At 50.9% G+C, this 19204-nt stretch overlaps 1 protein-coding gene across 2 annotated transcripts in view; it reads left to right on the top strand.

Moving 5' to 3' along the window:
• The window catches only part of FHOD1 (formin homology 2 domain containing 1), a 39017-nt gene that overhangs the window by 10028 nt on the left and 9785 nt on the right, over window positions 1-19204 (top strand). For both annotated transcript variants that reach the window (XM_066636930.1, XM_066636929.1), the window contains 8 exons: window positions 8125-8192; window positions 8703-8808; window positions 11910-12004; window positions 12638-12749; window positions 13540-13634; window positions 13725-13868; window positions 14032-14237; window positions 14612-14716. In XM_066636930.1, the coding sequence (XP_066493027.1) occupies window positions 11924-12004; window positions 12638-12749; window positions 13540-13634; window positions 13725-13868; window positions 14032-14237; window positions 14612-14716 (743 nt within the window). In that variant the 5' untranslated portion in view covers window positions 8125-8192; window positions 8703-8808; window positions 11910-11923. The remainder of the gene's footprint in view (window positions 1-8124; window positions 8193-8702; window positions 8809-11909; window positions 12005-12637; window positions 12750-13539; window positions 13635-13724; window positions 13869-14031; window positions 14238-14611; window positions 14717-19204) is intronic.

The following is a 19204-nucleotide window of genomic DNA, read 5'->3' as shown; positions in this document are numbered from 1 at the left end:
AATGCAATGTTCTAGAAGGAAGATAAGAAAGGGATCACAGAGATCCCTGGGAGCACTTAGGTATGGAGCATCAGTTGTAAGTGCTGCTGGTTGCAGACAGGGTATGCTTATTTTACCAAAGGTAAACTGATGACCTAACGGAGCAGGAGAGGGGAAGGGGCAGTTTGCAACCCATTCCTGGTGCTCGGTGTTCAGCCACAATGCCAGTTTGTGCTGCATAAAGTGAAGATTTTGGCCTGTCCCTCCTCTTGCTGCAGTGCAGGAGCTCCTGCTGACTAAGGTGCTGGTTTCATCTCAATGCTTAACAATCTGGAGCAGTGGTTCCCACACATTTAGCACCGGGACCCACTTTTTAGAATGAGAATTCGTCAGAACCCACTGGAAGTGATGTCATGACTGGTAGTGACATCATCAAACAGGAAAATTTTTAACAATCCTAGGCTGCAATCCTACCCACTCTTACCCAGGAGTAAGTCCCATTTACTGTCATTGTTAAAAGCATATACTGAGTAGCCTGATACAGAGCTGTAGCATTTCCCCAAATGCAGTCACGTACCATGGGAGCATCAGGTCTAATATATTGAAAATAAAATATTGAAATGAATGCAGACCCACCTGAATTTGGCACACAACCCACCTAGTGGGTCCTGACCAACAGTTTGAGAAACACTGCTCTGGAGAGGGACAGAGCGAGACTGTCAGTGACTTGGCTGACCCAGAAGGATGGCTTTGGAACTCCTGGCCCTGGGGCCTTAAGACACCTTTGCTCAACAAGCAGCCAGCTAGAAGCTGGAATCAAGAGGCCTGGCACCTAACCTGCTGTTGTGACCTCCACTGACTGCTGTCTCTCCTCCCTGACCCTTTCCCATGTGCAATTTCACACCATGGGCACACCATGGGCCCACCTCACCCCAGCACTGTCTGTTCTAGTGGCTGTCTGCTGGTATTCATTTGCATCTTTTTAGATTGTGAGCCCTTTTGGGACAGGGAGCCATTTAGTTATTTGATTTTTCTCTGTAAACCGCTTTGTGAACTTTTAGTTGAATAGCGGTATATAAATACTGTTAATAATAATAATAATAATTTCCCGCTGCTCTGCCTTTATGAGTAAGCATCTGTACTCACAGCCTTCCCTCATTTGCTTCCAGTCTTGTCTGTGCTGATAAAGGTTGCAAATATTTTCTGAGCCCGTGGCTGCCAGGGCTCTGCAGCTATGCTGAAAATAGATCCTGTGCAGGAGAAACCGGAGGGTGCAGCCAAGGTGGCACCTGGTACTGCCAAAACCTCTTCCAGGAGGCTGGATCTGTGAAGGGTGAACTCTTTCTTGGCACCTTGCATTGCCGCAGCAGCAAGCAGAAGGAGGCATGCAACAGCAGCTCCTACATCACCAGTGTAACGGCAGAAGGGGGTGAAGAGATGAACCAATATAGTTTCCTCCACAGGGGAGAGGCCTATGAATCTTTCTTTCTTCCTGCTTGCCTTCTGTGTACCCAGGAGAAAATCTTAAGACTTAGGATTGCAAAGAACAGGAGGAGATATATTGCTCTGCCTCCCCCATCCCCGGTTTTAATGTGGGAACAAGCAGGAAGCTACACTGAGCAGGATTAAAAGACCAGACAGTTCCAGCCCTGTACATTTGAAGACTTAGCCAGCTGAGCTCTGTTTCTTGAGTTATAGAGATGCTGGCTGTACCATCCTGCATCCTGAGCGATACTAGTCTGTCTATGTGCGTGCACTTCTGAGAGTGTTACCTGAAGGGCCCACTGCCATGGTGTGCCAGGCAAGATAGCGCAGTGTGAGACAAAGCAGACTTGGCTAGACGGAGGGATAATCAAGCTTATCTCCTTCCTTCATGTTTCCTACCCTGGATTTGCAAAAATAAAGGTCTGGGACTATGGCCCTACTTGGAGTCTTCCTCTCTTAATGAAACATTCTGGGAAAGAATCAGAGAACATAGCCCTGAAATGGTGCCAAAGTTCACAGCATGTTCTCCAGTTCTGTTGTTACTGGCAGGCTGGCCTCGGAGTAGGGTAGGGGGAGGACACACTCGCTGCTGTAAAGGGACTGGTTGGAAATCTCTGGCACTGCTCTGCTTGCTGTCCTGGGGGCCCAGTTCTCCAGGGTCTGAATGCTCAGCCACAGATGCTTCCAGGCACTAATTCTGTGGGCCTGTGTGTGTGTGTGTGTGTGTGTGTGACACCCAACAGACTTCCAGGGATTCTGTGTTTCTGAGTTCTTCAAGGGTATCTATAATCATAATTGTTCGTGGGCTCAGGGAGCTGCAGGGCAGTGGGGAGGTCTATGGATGACAGACTGCTCAAGGGGAGTGAATGTTGTTCATGAACCTTTGCAGCTCCATAGACTTGCCCCCTTGATTGGAGCTGTGACTCTGACACAGATTGGTGGGAACGGGGTTGAGAGTTTGCATTCTGCCTGCTCTTCTGCAGTGGCTTTTGAGGGTGGGAGACTGTCTGACTACCCCTTCCACCTGCAAAGTGCAGCTAGTAGCGAAGATGACACATGTACTGGGGAGCACCTTGGCTGTGCACCTGAACTCTCTGCTTTGGTGAATAGGGTTAATTTTTAGAAGACACGTGAGCTGGCTACAGGGCTGACAAAATAATCTGTGCTAGTGCTTCCGTCTCTGACTTGTTGTCTTCCAGTAGGCATGCTTGCTTGCTCGCCAGACTCTTTATGCTTGCTGTGCTCTGGGGTGGTGACAGTGAGGAGCTCACAGGCAGGAAGTCCCTGAGGCTTAGCTTGATTCATGGTGGGAGTGAGTGCCCGTGTCTTCACTTCCCTCAGCCTGTGTTCCTTGAAGGCTTGCTCTTTTCTCCACTTTTTTTGTCGATTGCCCATTGACACCCACTCTCTGTTTCCTGGTCCTCAACCAGTTCCCAATCCATGAGAGGACCTGTCCTCTTATTCCCAGACTGTGGAGTTTCTCAACAGCTTTTAGTGAGGGACTGTATCAAACACAGTCCCTCACTGTGTGTGCAATAAGGCACACACTGCTGAATCTGTAGACTTCAGACTGAACCTTGGGTTTTGGATAGTTGGAAAGGAGATGGTGCAGCAGCCAGGCAGCTGCCTGCTTTGCCAGAACCCAGCTAACTCAACCCTCCCTCCTCCAAGAGCTATTAGAGCTGGAAGATGTAGAGGCTGTAGCTAGGCCTGCCCACCCACCCACACCCCTGCTGCTCCCTGCTCCTCAGTCAAGCAAGCAGAGACTCATCCGAATGCTATAGACCAGTGGTTCTCACACATTTAGCACCGGAACCCACCTTTTAGAATGAGAATCTGTCAGAACCCACCAGAAGTGACATCATCAAGCAGGAAAATCCTACCTAGGCAGCAATCCTACCCACATTTACCTAGGAGTAAGTGCCATTCATTATCATTGTGAAAAGAATATACATAGTAGCATGTTAAAAGCACAGGTCTGTAACTTTTCCCCAAATGCAGTCACATACCATGGTAGCATCAAGTCTACTATACCGTAGAACCTCTTTAAGTTGACCACCCAAGGGACTGGAGGAAATTGGTCAACATAGGGAGGTGGTACATATATGGAAAAAAGGCATTTAAATATTATCATGTTTCGCTCCCAGGACAACAAATGCAAGGCCACGTTATTATTTAGATTGGATTTTTAAAAAGTTTTATTGCAAATATCAATGAGAATTGATCTTCTTGTGATGCTTACTATTTATATTATCTATATCTATATCAAGAGACAGCCCACAATCAGTGTTTAAAAAAACCCTGAAAATTCATAAGCTTAAAAAAATTTGTAAGTTAAAACAAATACTTGGTTTCATAGCAGGCGGACCAATGCTATCCCTTGCCAGCCCATAGCATGTAGCATGTTAGCCCCAACAGCTAAAAAAACAACCAAAAAACACTTTTTACTTAGGCTGCCTGGCCTCCACTGAGTCTCCTCAGATTCACTAAATGCCAGAAGGTGTTTGATACAGTCCCTCACTAAAAGCTGTTGAGAAAACTCCACAGTCTGGGAATAAGAGGACAGGTCCTCTCATGGATTGGGAACTGGTTGAGGACCAGGAAACAGAGAGTGGGTGTCAGTGGGCAATTGCCAAAAACGTGGAGAGAGGTGGAAAGTGGAGTGTCTCAAGGATCTGTCCTGGGACTGGTGCTTTTCAACATCTTCATAAATGACCTGGAAACAGGGATAAGCAGGGAGGTGGACAAGTTTGTGGATGACACTAAATTTTTCTGAATGGTGAAGACCAGAAGGGATCGTGAAGTGCTCCAGAAGGATCTCTCCAAACCAGGAGAATGGGCAGCAAAATAGTAGTTGTGTTTCAATATAAGCATAAAGTAATGCACTGGTGATGGGAACCAAAGTGAAAGGACAGTAGCTTCACTATGCACAAGCAACCTCATGTCCCTCACAACTTGGTACATGCCCAGGTACAATCGGCAGCCGGCGCAGGTCTGTCGGCTATGTGCAGTGTGCCCACCTATAAAAACCCTTTTGCGCATGCGCTAGCAGGTGTAGGGGAGGGATTGTCACGTGGCTTCTTGCTTTTCCAAGATGGGACAAGCCAGACAAAGCACAGGCCCACAGTATCGCATTCAGTGGGCAACTTACGGAGGGTAAATTAATACTCTGTGCAATGGTCGAAGTGGTCAAGATACAACTTACAGAGGTGGTCAATATAGAGAGGTTGGTCTCCCATAGTGTATATGCAGTGTCTGTCCATACTGTGAAAATTCGGTCAACTTAAGGAGGTGGTCAATATGGAGAGGTGGTCAACTTTGGAGGTTCTACTGTATTAAAAATAAAATATTGAAATGAATGTACACCCACCTGAAATTGGCTCACGACCCACCTAGTAGGTCCTGACCCACAGTTTGAGAAACGCTGCTATAGATTGAGGGCGACCTGGGTGGGCACCTGCCCTGGAGGTCTGATGTGCCCTTCTGAATGCTCAGCACTAATCCCGGAAGCGGCAGAGAACTGCAGGCAAGCAGCAGGCATCTTTGTGGGCTGAAGGTGCAGGCAGGAGTGGGGCAGCTGGTCTCTCTGCATCTCTCTGTTCTCTCCACCACCCACAGCGAAGGACAGAAAGAGCAGGATAACTAAAGGGGAAGAGGGTTGTAAGGCACCTGAGCCTCCGACATGGTGGGCATTGTGCTCAAACACAGGTGTCATGGGAGTATTCCCTCTTCTGTGTTCCTTTTTAGTTCTTCCTTGGAAAAGGTCTTTTCCCGCTTTATACCGAGGGCTCAGAGCGGATTGTAGCGGGGGAGATTCATAGCATGCTCAGTGTGATTTGGGCAAGTGGTTTGCTGCCTGGAAAAGGGGTGGACCACAGTGGCATAAAAGGGCATCTCATTTCTTCTTCTAAGAATGGCTGGGATGGGTGCTGTGGTGCAAACCAGGAAGAAGAGCACCCCTCCCCAGGGGTATCTGCGTGCCCTGCAGACGATTCCAGGCAGGGGGAGCGCAGAGCAGCCTCTCTTTCTTTCAGCAGAATTCTCCTTCTCTGCTCCGGAAGCTGTTGGAGATATTTATATAACAAGGCAGAAAACAGGAAGGCATCCTCCAGCCTTTGCTGGCTGCCGCTGCCCCCTGGCATTAGGCCAGGGTGACCCAAGGCGGCTGGAGGAAGAATGCCAGAGTTCTGTGTGAGGCCAGCTGCTTTGCAAGGAAGAGGGTTTGGGGTTAGGGCAACATGTGCCTCCTCTTTTCTTCTGGGTCTGCCTGCGAGTTGGGCAGCCACTCCCCTGCTGCGTAGGGGTAGAAGCCAAGGCCCAAACACTCCCCGCTCATGTGTGTGTGTGCCTGGCTTGTGGCACATTCATTCCTCCATTCATTCCTCCATTCCTTTCTCCCCCTTGTCTGGCTCCTTATGTTGGTGTGTTCATTGTTTCATTGAGAATGTGCCTCTCTGTCCTTCCTCAAAGAGCTTTTCCCAGTTTCCAGCTATTCCCCTTGCCTTGCGGCTCTTGTCTCTCTCCAGCCATTGGTTGTTTGGCTTGTTTTTATGTTCTGTCTGGTGTAATGTGGGCAAGAATATCCTGCAGTGCCTGCACTGGAAGTGAGGAAACCCTGGTCTGGGCTGAAGAGCTCTCTTCAGTGACTGAGGATGGCGGGGAGCCTGAGTGTTTCTTGGGATGGCTGGATGGGCCAAACAACCCCACAGGATGCTCCTGCTGCTGCTGGCCCGTGTAGCTTCCAGCTGCAGATGGGCCCTGGGTGCATGAGGGCTCCTTCTACCAAGGCAGCTAACTGGGTTTTTGGGACATTGGAGGAGCGCTAGAAGTGTGCTCACCCCCCCTCGCTGGTCCTCTCGGAGTCTCTTCCAGGTGTGAATGCTGGATTGCTGCCTCCGTGGAATTCATGAGTCCCCCATTGTTCTGATTCATCCCCGATGTGGGGGAGGGCACTCACCACCTTTGCCTGGTGCAAATTCTCTGCACATTGGCTTGGGCTTCCTAACCAGCTTTAGCTGCTGTTTCTGTCTTGACTTGGGGACTGAGGAAGTGCTTGTGAGTTCACTCTTGGCCATTTCCAACTGAGCCTGGTGTAGCGCAGCTGCCTTCATGCTTTGTGTATCTTGGAGACCAGCCTAGTCTCGATTTGAGGGTTAGCTCTGGAGGGTTAGCTCTGTTTCACTGTTTGGAGACAGTTTCCAGAAGGGGAGAAGCCATGATAGTCTATACCAGCAGAAACCATCACAATACTTGTAGTACCTGTGGAAGTAAATAGGCGGTTTGGTGGTTTCTGTCTGAAGAGAGGTGGTTGTCCAGGGCACCTTTGGCGCTTAGTTCTCTGAGCCAGCTAGTCTTTTCCTGACTGAGCCTATGCCTGAGAACCAGGCACGTGTTTTAGAGCTGCATGACTTGGGACCAGCTGCCCTGGCAACAGGGATGTCAGTGTGCTGTCAGACATGAGTCAGGGACCCTGCAGGGCTTGAAAGGGTTTCTCCAAGCTGTGAGCTCCCCATCCTGTACAAAGGGATGGGAAAGGAGAGGAAGGCTAACCTGCTTCTCCCTTTTTTTCCTTGTTACTGAACAGGGGAGGGGGATGGAGACCAGCTGGAGAATCTGGAGACCAGTCCGGGGGGGGGGGAATCCACTGCCACCTCCACTCTTCCATTTAAATCTGGGGTGGGGGCCAACCCTCCCACACCACTGTGTATCTGAGTCTGCCATACCTATAGGCAGAGTGTTAGTGGTGAGATTTTGTGGAAAGGTTTCAATCTGAGTAAGTGGTGCGTTGAGGGCCAGTTAGACCTACGATGTGGGTTTGCCACCTGGAGTCACTTCCCAGTGCTGCGTCTCTTCCTGCTGCACCTTGTCTGGTAGTGGATTCTCTCAGGCAGGCGTTGGAGTTAGAAATGAAATTCTTTAGAGGCCTTGGCCGTTAAGCCCAAACAGTTCTTATTGCGACACTAATAGTACAGGCCATGGAAGATTGTGGTTCTGATTTCATTATGAAACATACAGCATTTGTTTATGTTTGCATAAAATGTAACCAAGGCTGCCACTTGTATTGATCTGTTCAAGCAGAACTGTGCCCTTCTGCCTACAGAGAAACCCAAGTGTCTTGTAAGGAAGAGAAGCCAGAGGCACTTAACCCTCCACCCTTACTTTTTTTGCTGCTAATATGTAGAAAAGATACTGCAAACTGCCTTGATACCTCCCAGGAGGTGAGTGTAGGTAGGATATCAATTCTTAAATCAATAGTAGCCCCCTGTATTCCGATGGAGTTTTTTGTTTTTTTTTTAAGAGGGAGACCACCAGTTGGAAAAGGCACATAGGGAGGCTTTGTCGTGCAAACATTCCCCAAGGGAGGCCCTGCAGAGAGTCTCCGGCCAACTGGCTTCACTGAATGACTCATTGCTGGCCCAGGGTTGCCTATGTACTCAGAGGTACAAGCTTCTGAGCAGCACAGTGCCCCCATGTGGCATGTCGGTTCCCTTGGCTCTGGCCCAGTGGGTGGAAGGCCAGTGCTTCCTGAGCCCAGCAGGCAAGGTCACCCCTCCTGCAGCAGTGCTGCCTGCCTGGGACCTCTCATGCCATCTCCTTCATTTCTGTGTGGTGGTGCCAGCATTTCCTTCAGACTGAAGTGTTTATTTTTCCCCACTCCAGAGAAGCTGTACACCTCGAAGGGCCCTGAGCTGAGGCGCTCCCTCTTTTCTCTGAAACAACTTTTCCAGGTAAGGATTCTAGTTATAGCCCCTCTTTCCCCCTTTCCTCTCTCCCGCCCCACATTTGACTTGCCCTCCCCTGTGCTGACAGTCATGTTTCAGATCCAGACAGCCGAATCTTCCACATGCACTAACTTGAGCTCTGACCTGCATGCAGCCTGCATTTGGTCCACTGAGCCTCTCCAGTTGGCCTGCAAGTCTTTGTTTTCCTCTCATCAACTTTGTCCCACAGCTTCTTTGCTTCCCTAGTGATATTGGACCGTACACATCCATTCTTGTGTATGTGAGTTGGCAACCAGATACAGCAGGTGGCCCCAGAGCAAGGTGGTGAAGTAGATGGGCACCCCCACCCCAATTCAAGTAATTCTGCTCTGGAGCCCAGTGTGCAGCTAGGCGGTCTTCACAGAAATGCCTGGACCCTTGCTTCACCATCTGCCCAGTCTTGTCTGGATGTGGAAGAGACCCAGATGCCTTCAGTGCTTGTGTTGGTGAGGTGTCAGCTCTGGATTTCTGCTGCAGGAGGACAAGGACCTGGTGCCAGAGTTTGTGAATTCGGAAGGGTTGACGTGCCTCATTACAGTCGGAGCGGAGGCTGACCAGAACTACCAGAACTACATCCTGAGGGGTGAGTGGCCATCCCTATGCTTGAGCTGAGAGAAATGATGATGATGTCACTGTTGTTTTGATCACATGTGGGGAACCACCTGGCCACTTCATTCCACCCCTTTAGGTGGGTTTGGCTGTCCAGTTGGGGGACGCATGTCACTTTCAGCAGGGTAGCTGTCTAGGAGATATTGTCTCTGGGGGAAGTCTAGGCACAGAGAGAGATCAGGCACACGTGACTTTCTGCAAATGGCATTTCAAACAGAAGGACACTCCAGAATCCTCTGGGGGGCTAGAAATATCCAAAAACAGAGGAAAACTTGGAAAAAAGTAGGATAGACTTTATAGCAGTTAACTGCAGAGAAAAGGAAAGGAAAAAAGGATGGGGCCCCTTTGAGAGGTGTGGGTAGAGTAGGTCCCCCACTTTGCATTCTGCTCTCCTCCCCTCCTCCCTGCATGCGATGGTGTTTTAGCAGACACCATCAGTAAGGGGTTTAGTAAGGGGGCTTCTTTTTGTCACCTTGCTTCCCGCAACACCAGATCTAATGCGGATGGGCAGAATTTGATACTCGGCAGCCTTTGCAAAATACTAAGGTTATTTTGCCCTTTGTATTTCTATATTTTCTTACATTAAACAGCTTTCACTGATGCTGGAGGAACTTGACTAATATTTGTGTGTGGAAATTGTGGTTTAGAAAGTTTCGTTTCCACGATTTTGGTACAAAGATTGTTGCAACCCTTTCCTGGGTCTTCAGGGCATGGTGTGATTACCTGCCTCCACGTGCAGCTAGATGAGGTGGGATTTGCCTTGTCTCCTTGGGGTACCTTTCACTTGGAGGTCTGGCTAGTGACAGGTAAAGTGGAAGATTGGCAAGCTGAGATTGGCAAGAGACTCTCTCTCTCTCTCTCTCTCTCCTGAGCAGCTGCAGTGGAGTGATCTGGATCATGGTGCAGCTTTTTAAAAAAAACTTTCCCCCATACTGTTACCTGATCTAACCCGCACCCTCTAGTTTGGGGGGGGGAATATATCTGTTCCCTCATTGGACAAAAGGCAGCTACAGGCCAATGTTTGATCTTGATCAGGAAGACAGTGCAGGGTGGAGTAAGGCTCAGTCTCTTCCTCTCTTAGTCAGTTGTGGTCTTGATCCACACTTCCCCCACCCCTCCAATTTAAAGAGATAGGAGAGATTATCAGCAGTCTTGTTACCTGGGTGATGTTTCCTGAATTATTTTATGTAAGTGGTCTTATGCCCACATATTCAATCTTGGACAATAAATGCCTTGATGCCAGGCACCACTCAAGCCTGCCCAAGACAACTAATTGCCACCTGGCCTTGCAAAGTGCATGTTCTAGATTCATATATGTCAAATGGACTCTATGCCATTGGGTGTGCTTTCTTTGAAAGTTGGGTCAAACTCAATAACTCTCTTTGCCATCTCATGTCTCACACCCTGAGAATGGAAGATTATGTCACCTTTCAGAAGACCTCCTATTTTGTATTGTTCCTGCTAAATACAGCCCTTTAGAGCTTGTTCTTGTGATTTCTGCACCCTGCATGCACCTCTATATCAAAACATTTGCATTCTACCTGTTTTCATGGAATAAGGGTCATTGTGTAACCTCCTGCTTGTACCTGCATTTTGCACGCACCCTTTTCAGTGGTGTAACCTCATTCCCAGCTGCCGGATGTCCCCCATCACATGTGCATTGTGAAACTGTTTTTGCATCTTGATTGTGGGCTATTCCTTGTACACTTAGCAGGCACGATTAAGGCTTTAGAGCAGGGCCACTTGAACCCCAGCTGGATTTGGGGTTCAGACAAACCCATCTGCCTGGTGAGTGAACCTTACTAGTCTGCTCCTGTGTGGCTTGTTGTCTGGGTAGATGTGGGCCCCAGGACACTCTGGGCAGTCGCAACTGTTGCCCAGTGTCCCAGAAGGCTGTGCGACAGGACGTCTGGACCGACACAACTGTCCAGAGTGCCCTGGTGCCCAAGTCTACTCAGATGATGAGCTGTGAGGGGGCAGAATGGAAAGCTAAGGTCCAGAGGGGACTGCATTCTGGGTGCACAGGGATCACAGCAGTTTGGGCACTGCTACTTTAGAGCAACCCTTCAGGCAACATTCCTTGTCTATCTGCATGTTAATTAGAAAGGCTTCCCTTGATTGTATGCCAGGAACAGGCCCATCAGCACCTGCTAGGAGTCCATTCACCCACCAGGTCACACATTCACACACTAACACTCCAGAGTTCTTTTCTCAGGCTGTTAACAAGATTAATTTACTTGCTCCTAGAGCTACACACAACAGCAACTCCAAAACTCCTTCAGTATTGGAGAATTTTGACCAGCAGGCTGTCACACTTACCTGGTTAACAACCTCTGTGTGTTGCGTTAAGTCAGAGTTTCCACAAATTTTGAGAGACCTCTGGGCCTCTGCAAGGCTGTCTGGAATCTGGCAGCTATAATCACGCTTTGAAACTCTTTCCCCTTTGCAACTTCCCTCCCCTCTATCTCACTCCTACTTTATCCCACCTGGAGCTTAGTGTTGTAATTTGAAGACACTCCTGTCAGGCTCTTGAGTTGATTCTCACTGATGCTGGTCTTTGCACATAGCCCAACAGGGAAAGTCAAGGCTGGGGAGGGCTCAGCTATCCCCAATCCTCCTTAAACCAGCCCTGTGTTGCTTAATTAATTCCCCAGATAAATAACTTGAATGACAGTGGTAACGTTTTCGCTGGCATTAGTTGGTCCTGACACTCAGTGGCTTGCAGTGCAGTTCCCAGGGAAGACCTGAGTCTGTGGCCAGGCTTGCCTTACCTTGGTGGGCTGTTGTGGGAAAAGCATAATTGTATTGGCAGATCCTGAACTACTGTGGTTGGCATTGGCTTTCTTCCCTGCCAGCTCTTTCGAGTTTGGTGTTAAGCCAAACCTGTTGCCCTCATGAATGTTTCCTGGAGGGCTGCATTTTCCACAGAGAGTCTGGCAGGTGCTATGGCTGTGCCTGGCTGTAATTGCTGCTCTTGTGTGTGTGTGTGTGTGTGTGTCTACATTGCCTCCTGAGCCAGAGGGGCTCCAGCCACCCAGGGGCTCTGACAGGGATTGTGACTGCCTTTCCTTCCAGCTCTTGGCCAAATCATGCTCTTTGTGGATGGGATGATGGGAGTGATCAACCACATCGAGACAGTGCAGTGGCTTTACACACTGTGTGGAAGTCTGGTAAGTACGTGCTGCAGTGGCATTCATTTCTGTGCCAGTGCCAAAAGACCTTTGTCCAGCAAATGCAAAAGGAGACTCAGTGGTTTCTTCCTCTTGAAAGTGGAGTGTCTCCCTTTTGGTGGGGGTCATGGGCTTTGATCCCCAGGAATCCAAGTGACCTGCAAAGAAAGATAGCAGTAGGGCTCTCCTTAATCTGCCCAGGGCTACTGTTGGTTCCTTGGCTTGGTCCCAGAGCTCCCATATTAGGGCAGCCAGGATTCTGCCCTCTGCTGGGATTTGTGACTTGGAGACCACCTGGTGGCAGTGATTTCAGCTTGTGATTCCCTCTCTCAGGCTTGGCTGGTTTAAGTGGAAGAGTGGAAGTGGAAGATGCTGTCAGGAAGGGTTGGCTCTCTGGGTCTGGGATCTCCAAGCATGGGAAAGTCAAGGAGGTGGTCTTATTCCCCCAGTCTGGAGAGGCATGCAAGGGCTTAAGGGAACCTCCCAGTTACACACTGGAAGAGGAGAGCCAAGAGAGGACAGTGGTTCCTCAGGCTCAGCCCAAGAGAGTGCACATGGTTCCTGGTGGCCTTGTGTCAAGTCGGCCTGGCCCAGGCCCCGGCTTATGGCTGCTTCTGTCTCCACCACCCACAGTACCGCCTCGTTGTGAAGACTGCACTGAAGCTATTGCTACTGTTTGTGGAGTTCACAGAGTCAAATGCTCAACTGCTGATCCAGGCTGTCGTGGCTGCAGAGCGGGCCAGAGGTGAGGGTGCCAGCTTGGCTTGGGGAGGGGAGGGCGAGTTCTTGAAGCCTGTGGCAGCCGGGAGATTGACCCGCCTTTCCAATGCAGTTGGCCCAGGCACTACATTGCCTCCAGAACTCTTGGCTCCGATGACATTCAAAATTGATCAGATCGTGGCGAAGGGGGGGCTGTCTCTGTCTTGGCCAGGATGATGGGGGGCAGGTCTTCCCCCCTCCTCCCTCCCAGGAGCTGGGAACAATCACCATGTGGCTGGTCTTTCTGGTGCCCTGCATGTGATACACCTGGAGATAGTCCTTGGTTAGAGACGAGGTCAGAGGGGGGAGAAACCTTTTGGTGTTGCCTAGAAGTACAGGCCTTGCATTCTCTCTCTGCCACTGATTTCTGTGCTGTCCTTCAGTGCAGATGTTCTCAGGATGGCTCACACTAATCTGTGAATCCTGGAATTTGTCAGCAAATCAAACCAGCAGCCAGCAAACTCAGGACTTGAGCAGTGAAGTGGGGGAGAAGTCTGTTGCCTGGGACTGAGAAGAGAGCAGAGTGGGTGGGCACCAAGCAGGTTTCCTGGGGTGGGAGGAGTGAGAGCACCAAGGCATGTGGCCCCAGCTCGTGGGAGAAAGATGGGCCTGGATACCCACCCTGTGCACCTGCCAGGCCTCCAGATTGGGGAAGAGCTGGGAGGGTGGCACAGCCGGGCAGGCCCCCAGCAGGCAGGAGGGGTGGGGGAAGCACTGCAGGCTTTCCCTTCTGCTCCACCCCAGCCAGTACTGTCACCCCCTTTGCTGCTCTGCAGGTGGTTTTCCATGGTCTTACCTCATCGCAATCCTGGAGCAGAAGAGCGCTGCTGATACGGAGCTGCAGGTCTTTGCCATCACACTCATCAACAAGGTGAATGTCTGCTGTGGGGGGGACAGGACAAGGGTGGGCAGCCGGGCCAGGCCACTCTCCTGACCATGGTGCTCTGTTGGTGCTGTGCAGACCCTGGCTGCTCTCCCTGACCAGGACTCCTTCTATGATGTCATAGACTGCCTGGAGCAGCAGGGGATGGAGCGCATCATCCAGCAACATGCAGCCAGCCCGGGTGCAGATCCAGACCTGAAGCAGCAGTTTGTCATCTATGAGGTAAGCCCCACCTCTTTTCAACCCCCGGCCTGTGAGCAGCCTCACTCTGTGCTCCTGGGAGGGAGGGCAGCACCCACAAGAATGGGCCTTCCAGGAAGGGCCAGTTTCCCACCCACTTGGGGCATGCCTTGCACTCCTGCCTGAGCTGTTTTGTTCCTTGCAGAATGCTCTGAGATACGAGGATGGTGTTGAAGAGCCACCTGCCGGCACACGCAAGGAGCGAAGGAAGGGGGATGACAGCCGGAGGGGACGACGCTCTCTAGGCTATGTGGTGGCCCAAGAGGAGATCCAAAACTCCAGAGTTGCAGAAGATGCTCAGCCTAGCCCTACCCAGGCTCTAGGCCTGAACGTGGAGAGCAATGAAGTGGGGTACGTTGTCCTGTGGGGGAGGCTTCGCATTGGGCTTGAGGTCTCTGTCTGGGGACGGGGGAGGAGGAGATATTAAGGCTATCTTTGCCACACCAGAGTAGGTAATGCTGCTGAGACCAGGAAGCAGAGCAGGACTTGTGGGGAAAGGGTTGAGCCTAGGAGCCAAGAAAAAAGCAGTCCACCTCTTGGCAGTAAGGGGGGTGGGAGCACACCCTGCTGTTGTGTGCCTTAAGGCCATCCATTGCACTCTTTGCCACCCTGGCATGGTGACTTCCGAGAAGCAGCTTCTTGACTGGGGAGGCAAGCCTCCTGCTAAACTGCGTGTGCTAATGGCACTTGTTCTGCTCTTCCCACCTACCCCCTTTCCATGCCAGCGTTGAGAATGTGTACAGCAGTGCCTCCAATGTCCAGCTTTCCGTGCCGTCTGTCCCTGTGGAAGGAGAGCAGCTTGGCAACATGGGCGAGAGGAGCATCTTCAAGTAAGTCTGTCTTGGAACCAGACTTCTCTGTGTGCACCATGTGTCAGCCCTGGAGATGTTGGGGGTGGAGCTTTGGATCAGGGGCACATTTGAGCCCTGGAGGACATCCAAGGAGATCTGGGGGAGCTATCAGTGGATGGCACCTTACCTGCCCCTCCCTGCTCTCTAGGCTGCTGAAGGCAGCTGCCCATGGAGGCAACTGACAGCCCAATCCTATGCATGTCTACTCAGAAGCAAGTCCCATTATAGTCAATGGGGCTTACTCCCAGGAAAGTGCGGATAGGATTGTAGCCTAAGTCTTTGGATGGTCTAGCCTGCTTGTCCTCACACCACCCACTCTGGACAGTGGCTGGATTTCTCTGGGATGTGCAGGGAGATATTGCCCCCAAATTGCATCTCTGAATTAGACAAGGTGTCTTTGGGCAACAGAGTCTCCCAAGTGTAGCTTGGAAGGGCAGTGCAGGGAGGGGGGCAGAAGAAATGAAATAAAGGGGTATAAGCGCTAGAGCGGAAGCTTCCCACTGCATGGCTGAGGTTCCAGCTTAATAGAATGCGGAACTTTGTTGCCAGCCATTGAATGTGGCTGGAGTCTGTGGTGGGAACCTTCCCACTGTGTTCACATTGTGTTGCCTGGTGGGAGTTTCTGTAACAGGAAATACCTTTTGGCGAACTTCTTGTTATGGTGGGGGTTCTCGGGAGGGCTATGATTGGGGCAGGGCGTATGTATTGGTTTTCAGTTCACGTAACTGTGCTGAAAACACATAACCCTCTGTATAAGGCTGCCCTACAGGAGGGCACGGTCTGCAGGAGTTAAGGTTGCTCGGTCCCCTTGTTTTGGAGGGTGTAGGGTGGCACTCAGTGTGTGTTTGGCAGTAGGGCAGGGGTAGGGGGCTTTCTGTTCATCCCCAAGAGGCTGTTGCAGCATCAAGAGCTCTTCTTGCAGTGGGGAGGCTATGGGAAGGGCATGCTGGGGGGGCACTTTTTCTACCCAGTGACACCAGCAAGTGAGCTGCTCCCACAGAAAAAGTTCTCAGACCCCTTTCCTTGCCTTCTCTCCACTTTCCGGCTGCTTCTGCCGCTTTGCTTCCCTTTGTTGTGGGCTCTGGGCATTTTCTGTGGTTGACCCAGCCCAGGTGCCACGTTTGGTGGGAGCATGTGCTGCAGCTTCACCATCAAGGTGGCAGCCAAGGGAGCCCCTCTCCAGAGTTGCCTGGCTGTCACCTCTGTTGGAGAGCTGCAAGTTGCCTTGAATGCTACCTTTATGGGTGGGGAGTGTGTGTGCTGTTCTTCATGTCCAGCTTGTGCTCAGCCTGTTTCTTTGCCTCTCCTCTTCTTCTGCTTAAACTGCCTTTCCTTTTCCAGACTTCACGAAACTGCCTCTTCTTGGTAAGTTATTACATGAGCTTCAGCATGGACGTGGGTGTGTGGAGGGAGGGAGAGGTAGGGGGTTCTTGCCCCAGTAGGTGGTTTGCTTTTGCTTTTCCCAGGGCTGATGCCCAGCTTGGGAGCTGGGCTTCTTGGCATGTGATGTTGGGTTGAAGAAGTTCTCCATGTTGTGTTGATGCACTGCTTTCGGGGTGGCAGAGGCATGGTGGAGGTTCATGGAATTGTTCACAGTGTGGAGAGAGATGTCTGTTCCTAGAGCTCAGGGTCATTCACTGAAATTGCTTTGCAGAAGATTTGGAACAGAGGAGAGAGAAATTCTTCACCTAGTGCATTTATTAACTGTGGGGCTCATTGCCACTGGATGTAGTGATGGCCTTAAAAAAGGAATTAGTCAAATTCATGAAAGAAAAGAGCTGCTAAAGACCATGAGGACTATGTGGAACCAGGAGGACTAAATTTGGAGGAAGTATTCCTCTGAATGCCAGTTGCTGCTGGGGGGCAGCAGCCAGGGAAGGGCTCTTGCCTCCGTGCTCTGCTTTTGGGCTTCCTGTTGGAGCATTTGCCTGGCTACTGTGGGTCTGGAGAGGACACAACCTTGATGGAGGGGCCCTTTGGTCTGATTCAGCAACTGGCTCTCATTGAGGGGGCTGCAGCACCTGCAAGCACAGAGCGACCTGAGCAGGGGCTCCTTCTATCTGGATGAGACACAGTGCAAGGACTTCTTTTGAGGCCTCTTCTGGGATGCAGTTCTTCTTTCCTCCTCAGGGAGGTGCTGTAGCTCAGTGCTGAGCATGCAGTAGGTTCGAGAAGGGTCAGTCCCTGGTAGCATCAGGTAGAGCTGGGATAGGCCTTTCTCTGTCTGAGGAGGTGCGACCAGTCAGGGTAGGTGATCCTGAGAGAGATGGACCAAGAGTTACCATTTTCAGGTATTCAGACCCCAAATGGAGTATATTGACTTGACCTTGGAAGAGGGGCTCTGCCAGCTGCCATTATATGGACAACCGGTTTGTTCTAACATGACAGGCAGAAATCCTGTCTCTTTTGTATGGATCCCTCCCCCCAGTTTCTTCTGGGGAGTCCAAAAATATAGAGAGGCTGAAAATAGGGGGCTGTTTCCAGAGGCACAAGTGTGTGTGTGTGTGTGTGTGTGTGTGTGTGTGTGTGTGTGTTGGAGGAGGGGGGTTCTTGTAACACTTCATGCAGCTGCATTTGTGGTCAGAGGCTGTTCTGGTGGATGGGTGAGATTTGCCCTGGTTCCTAGTACAAGGGTGAAAGAGACTCCAGAGAGACCAGGGTGCAGGCTGGCTAGGTTTTTGGCTCAGGCAGATGGTACAAGAACTGGCTGCTGAAGGCTGGAGGGGGGGAGGAGAGGGTACTTTTTGGGGGAGGGGCGCAGTAGGTAGCCTCCCTCCTGCATGTGCCTCTTTGCTTTGGGGCTGGTGTGGCCTTGGCAGAGTGTGCAGGCATGTGGAGTGCAACACTTGTACCCTCTGGCACTAACTGAGCTTTTCATCCAGGCAAGAGGAGCAGAGTCCCCCAGTGTGGGGGGACAAACCTGTTACGAAGCGTTTTGAGTAAGTATGGGGGAGTGTGTGTGTGTGTGTGTGTGTGTGTGTGTGTGTGTGAGAGAGAGAGAGGGGGGGGGAGAGAGAGAGCCTTGTCAGGGTTGGCTGGGACATTCCAGTGGGTGAGAAGTCTCTCTGGAAGACTCCTGCCTGGTGTTCTTGTCCTTGGAATCCATAAACTGGGAAATGGCCTTCTTCCCAAGTCTGGGACTAGAGGATACTTTAGAATTGTGAGTGCCATTGTGTAATGAGGCTGTTGGCATGACCTCAAGTGATGGGCCTGGTGGAAGGGGGCCCCTCTTTCTTTGAGTTGCAAGCAAAAGCTCTTCTGCCGCACAAAAGTGCTTCCCTGCAACCCTCCCTCTCCTTCAGTCAGTAACTTGTGGGTCTCACCAAGCCAGTTCAGCCTCTTCCTCTTCCACCCCCTTTGCCTGTTCACCTGTCACTGCGGCTGAAGGAAGCCCTTGCTCAGCCTTTTGCATTTCTGCAATGCGGCAGTCTGAGTAGAAGCCCCAGCAGCCCCCCCGACCCATTGACTCTGTGTCATAGTCCCCAAGTCAATGGGTCATCATAATGAGTGCTTGTTCCATTGCTCCATGAGTTTACCAGGCAAACGGCAGCAGTCTTGGTATGTGGGGAAACTCCAGGCCCCTTCAGGCATTCTAGGAGCTGAGGCTGTGGAACCCTTTGAAGCTCAACCAAGCAGCATTTCAGAGTGAAGAATTCCTGGCTTCTCATGCAGTGCGTCTTGGTCTGTTTCCCAAGTCACCTAGAGCGATACTCAGTTCTTGCTAGATGGTCTGGGTGGCATGAGTTAGCTAGCTGGGAGTGGGCAGGAGCTGCCCTTGTGGTCTCTTAAAGCCTGGACTTATTGGCACAATAATGAAGAGGCTAGACCTGGTAAATCTCATTGCTGTGCTACTTCTGAGACAGGTTAACTTAGATGAGTGTGAAACAGTGAAATAGACTGTACCTGTTATCCAGGTCAGGTTGGTCCCTCTTCCTCTGCCTTGTATCCCAGAATCCTGGATGGGGTCACATCAAACACTTGGCTGTTAAAAATAAGTCACAGGTGACAAAAGGGTAAAAGAGGGAAGAGGCAGTTTCTGAGCGTGGCATTCTGCCACTTCCACTGATGGCAAAGACCAGGATGTGATGCTCCCCTGAATGTTGTGCTCCTGTCTGAAGTACAGCTGTGGCCCAGGAGCTGTGAGATGGAGTTCCCCTTGTGGTATACAACCTCTGCTTCAACCTGTACCTGGAGCTCAGAAGAGTACTGGTGCCTCCTGGTGTAGGCAGCGCCCAAGGCCTCTGGCAAGCTCTGCCGTTGCTGTGTAGCTTCCTGGTTTGTCAGCTCTGTGCTGGGGCTTCCCAGCAATACCTGGTGGTACTTGAGCTAGAGCTGCAGAGAGTAGTTGCTCTAAAGTGCCTCAAATAAGATGTATGTGGTTGACCTGTGGAACTCTGTGATTCCAGAAGTAGCATCAGTCAGCAATTCCATGGACTCTAAAGCAAACTATAAGGAAATTGGTGGTTG

The sequence above is a fragment of the Tiliqua scincoides genome, chromosome 9 (assembly GCF_035046505.1).
Source record: "Tiliqua scincoides isolate rTilSci1 chromosome 9, rTilSci1.hap2, whole genome shotgun sequence".
Classification (NCBI taxonomy): Eukaryota; Metazoa; Chordata; class Lepidosauria; order Squamata; family Scincidae; genus Tiliqua; species Tiliqua scincoides.
Note: the sequence above shows the minus strand (reverse complement) of the source record. Positions and strands in the feature narration are given on the sequence as shown.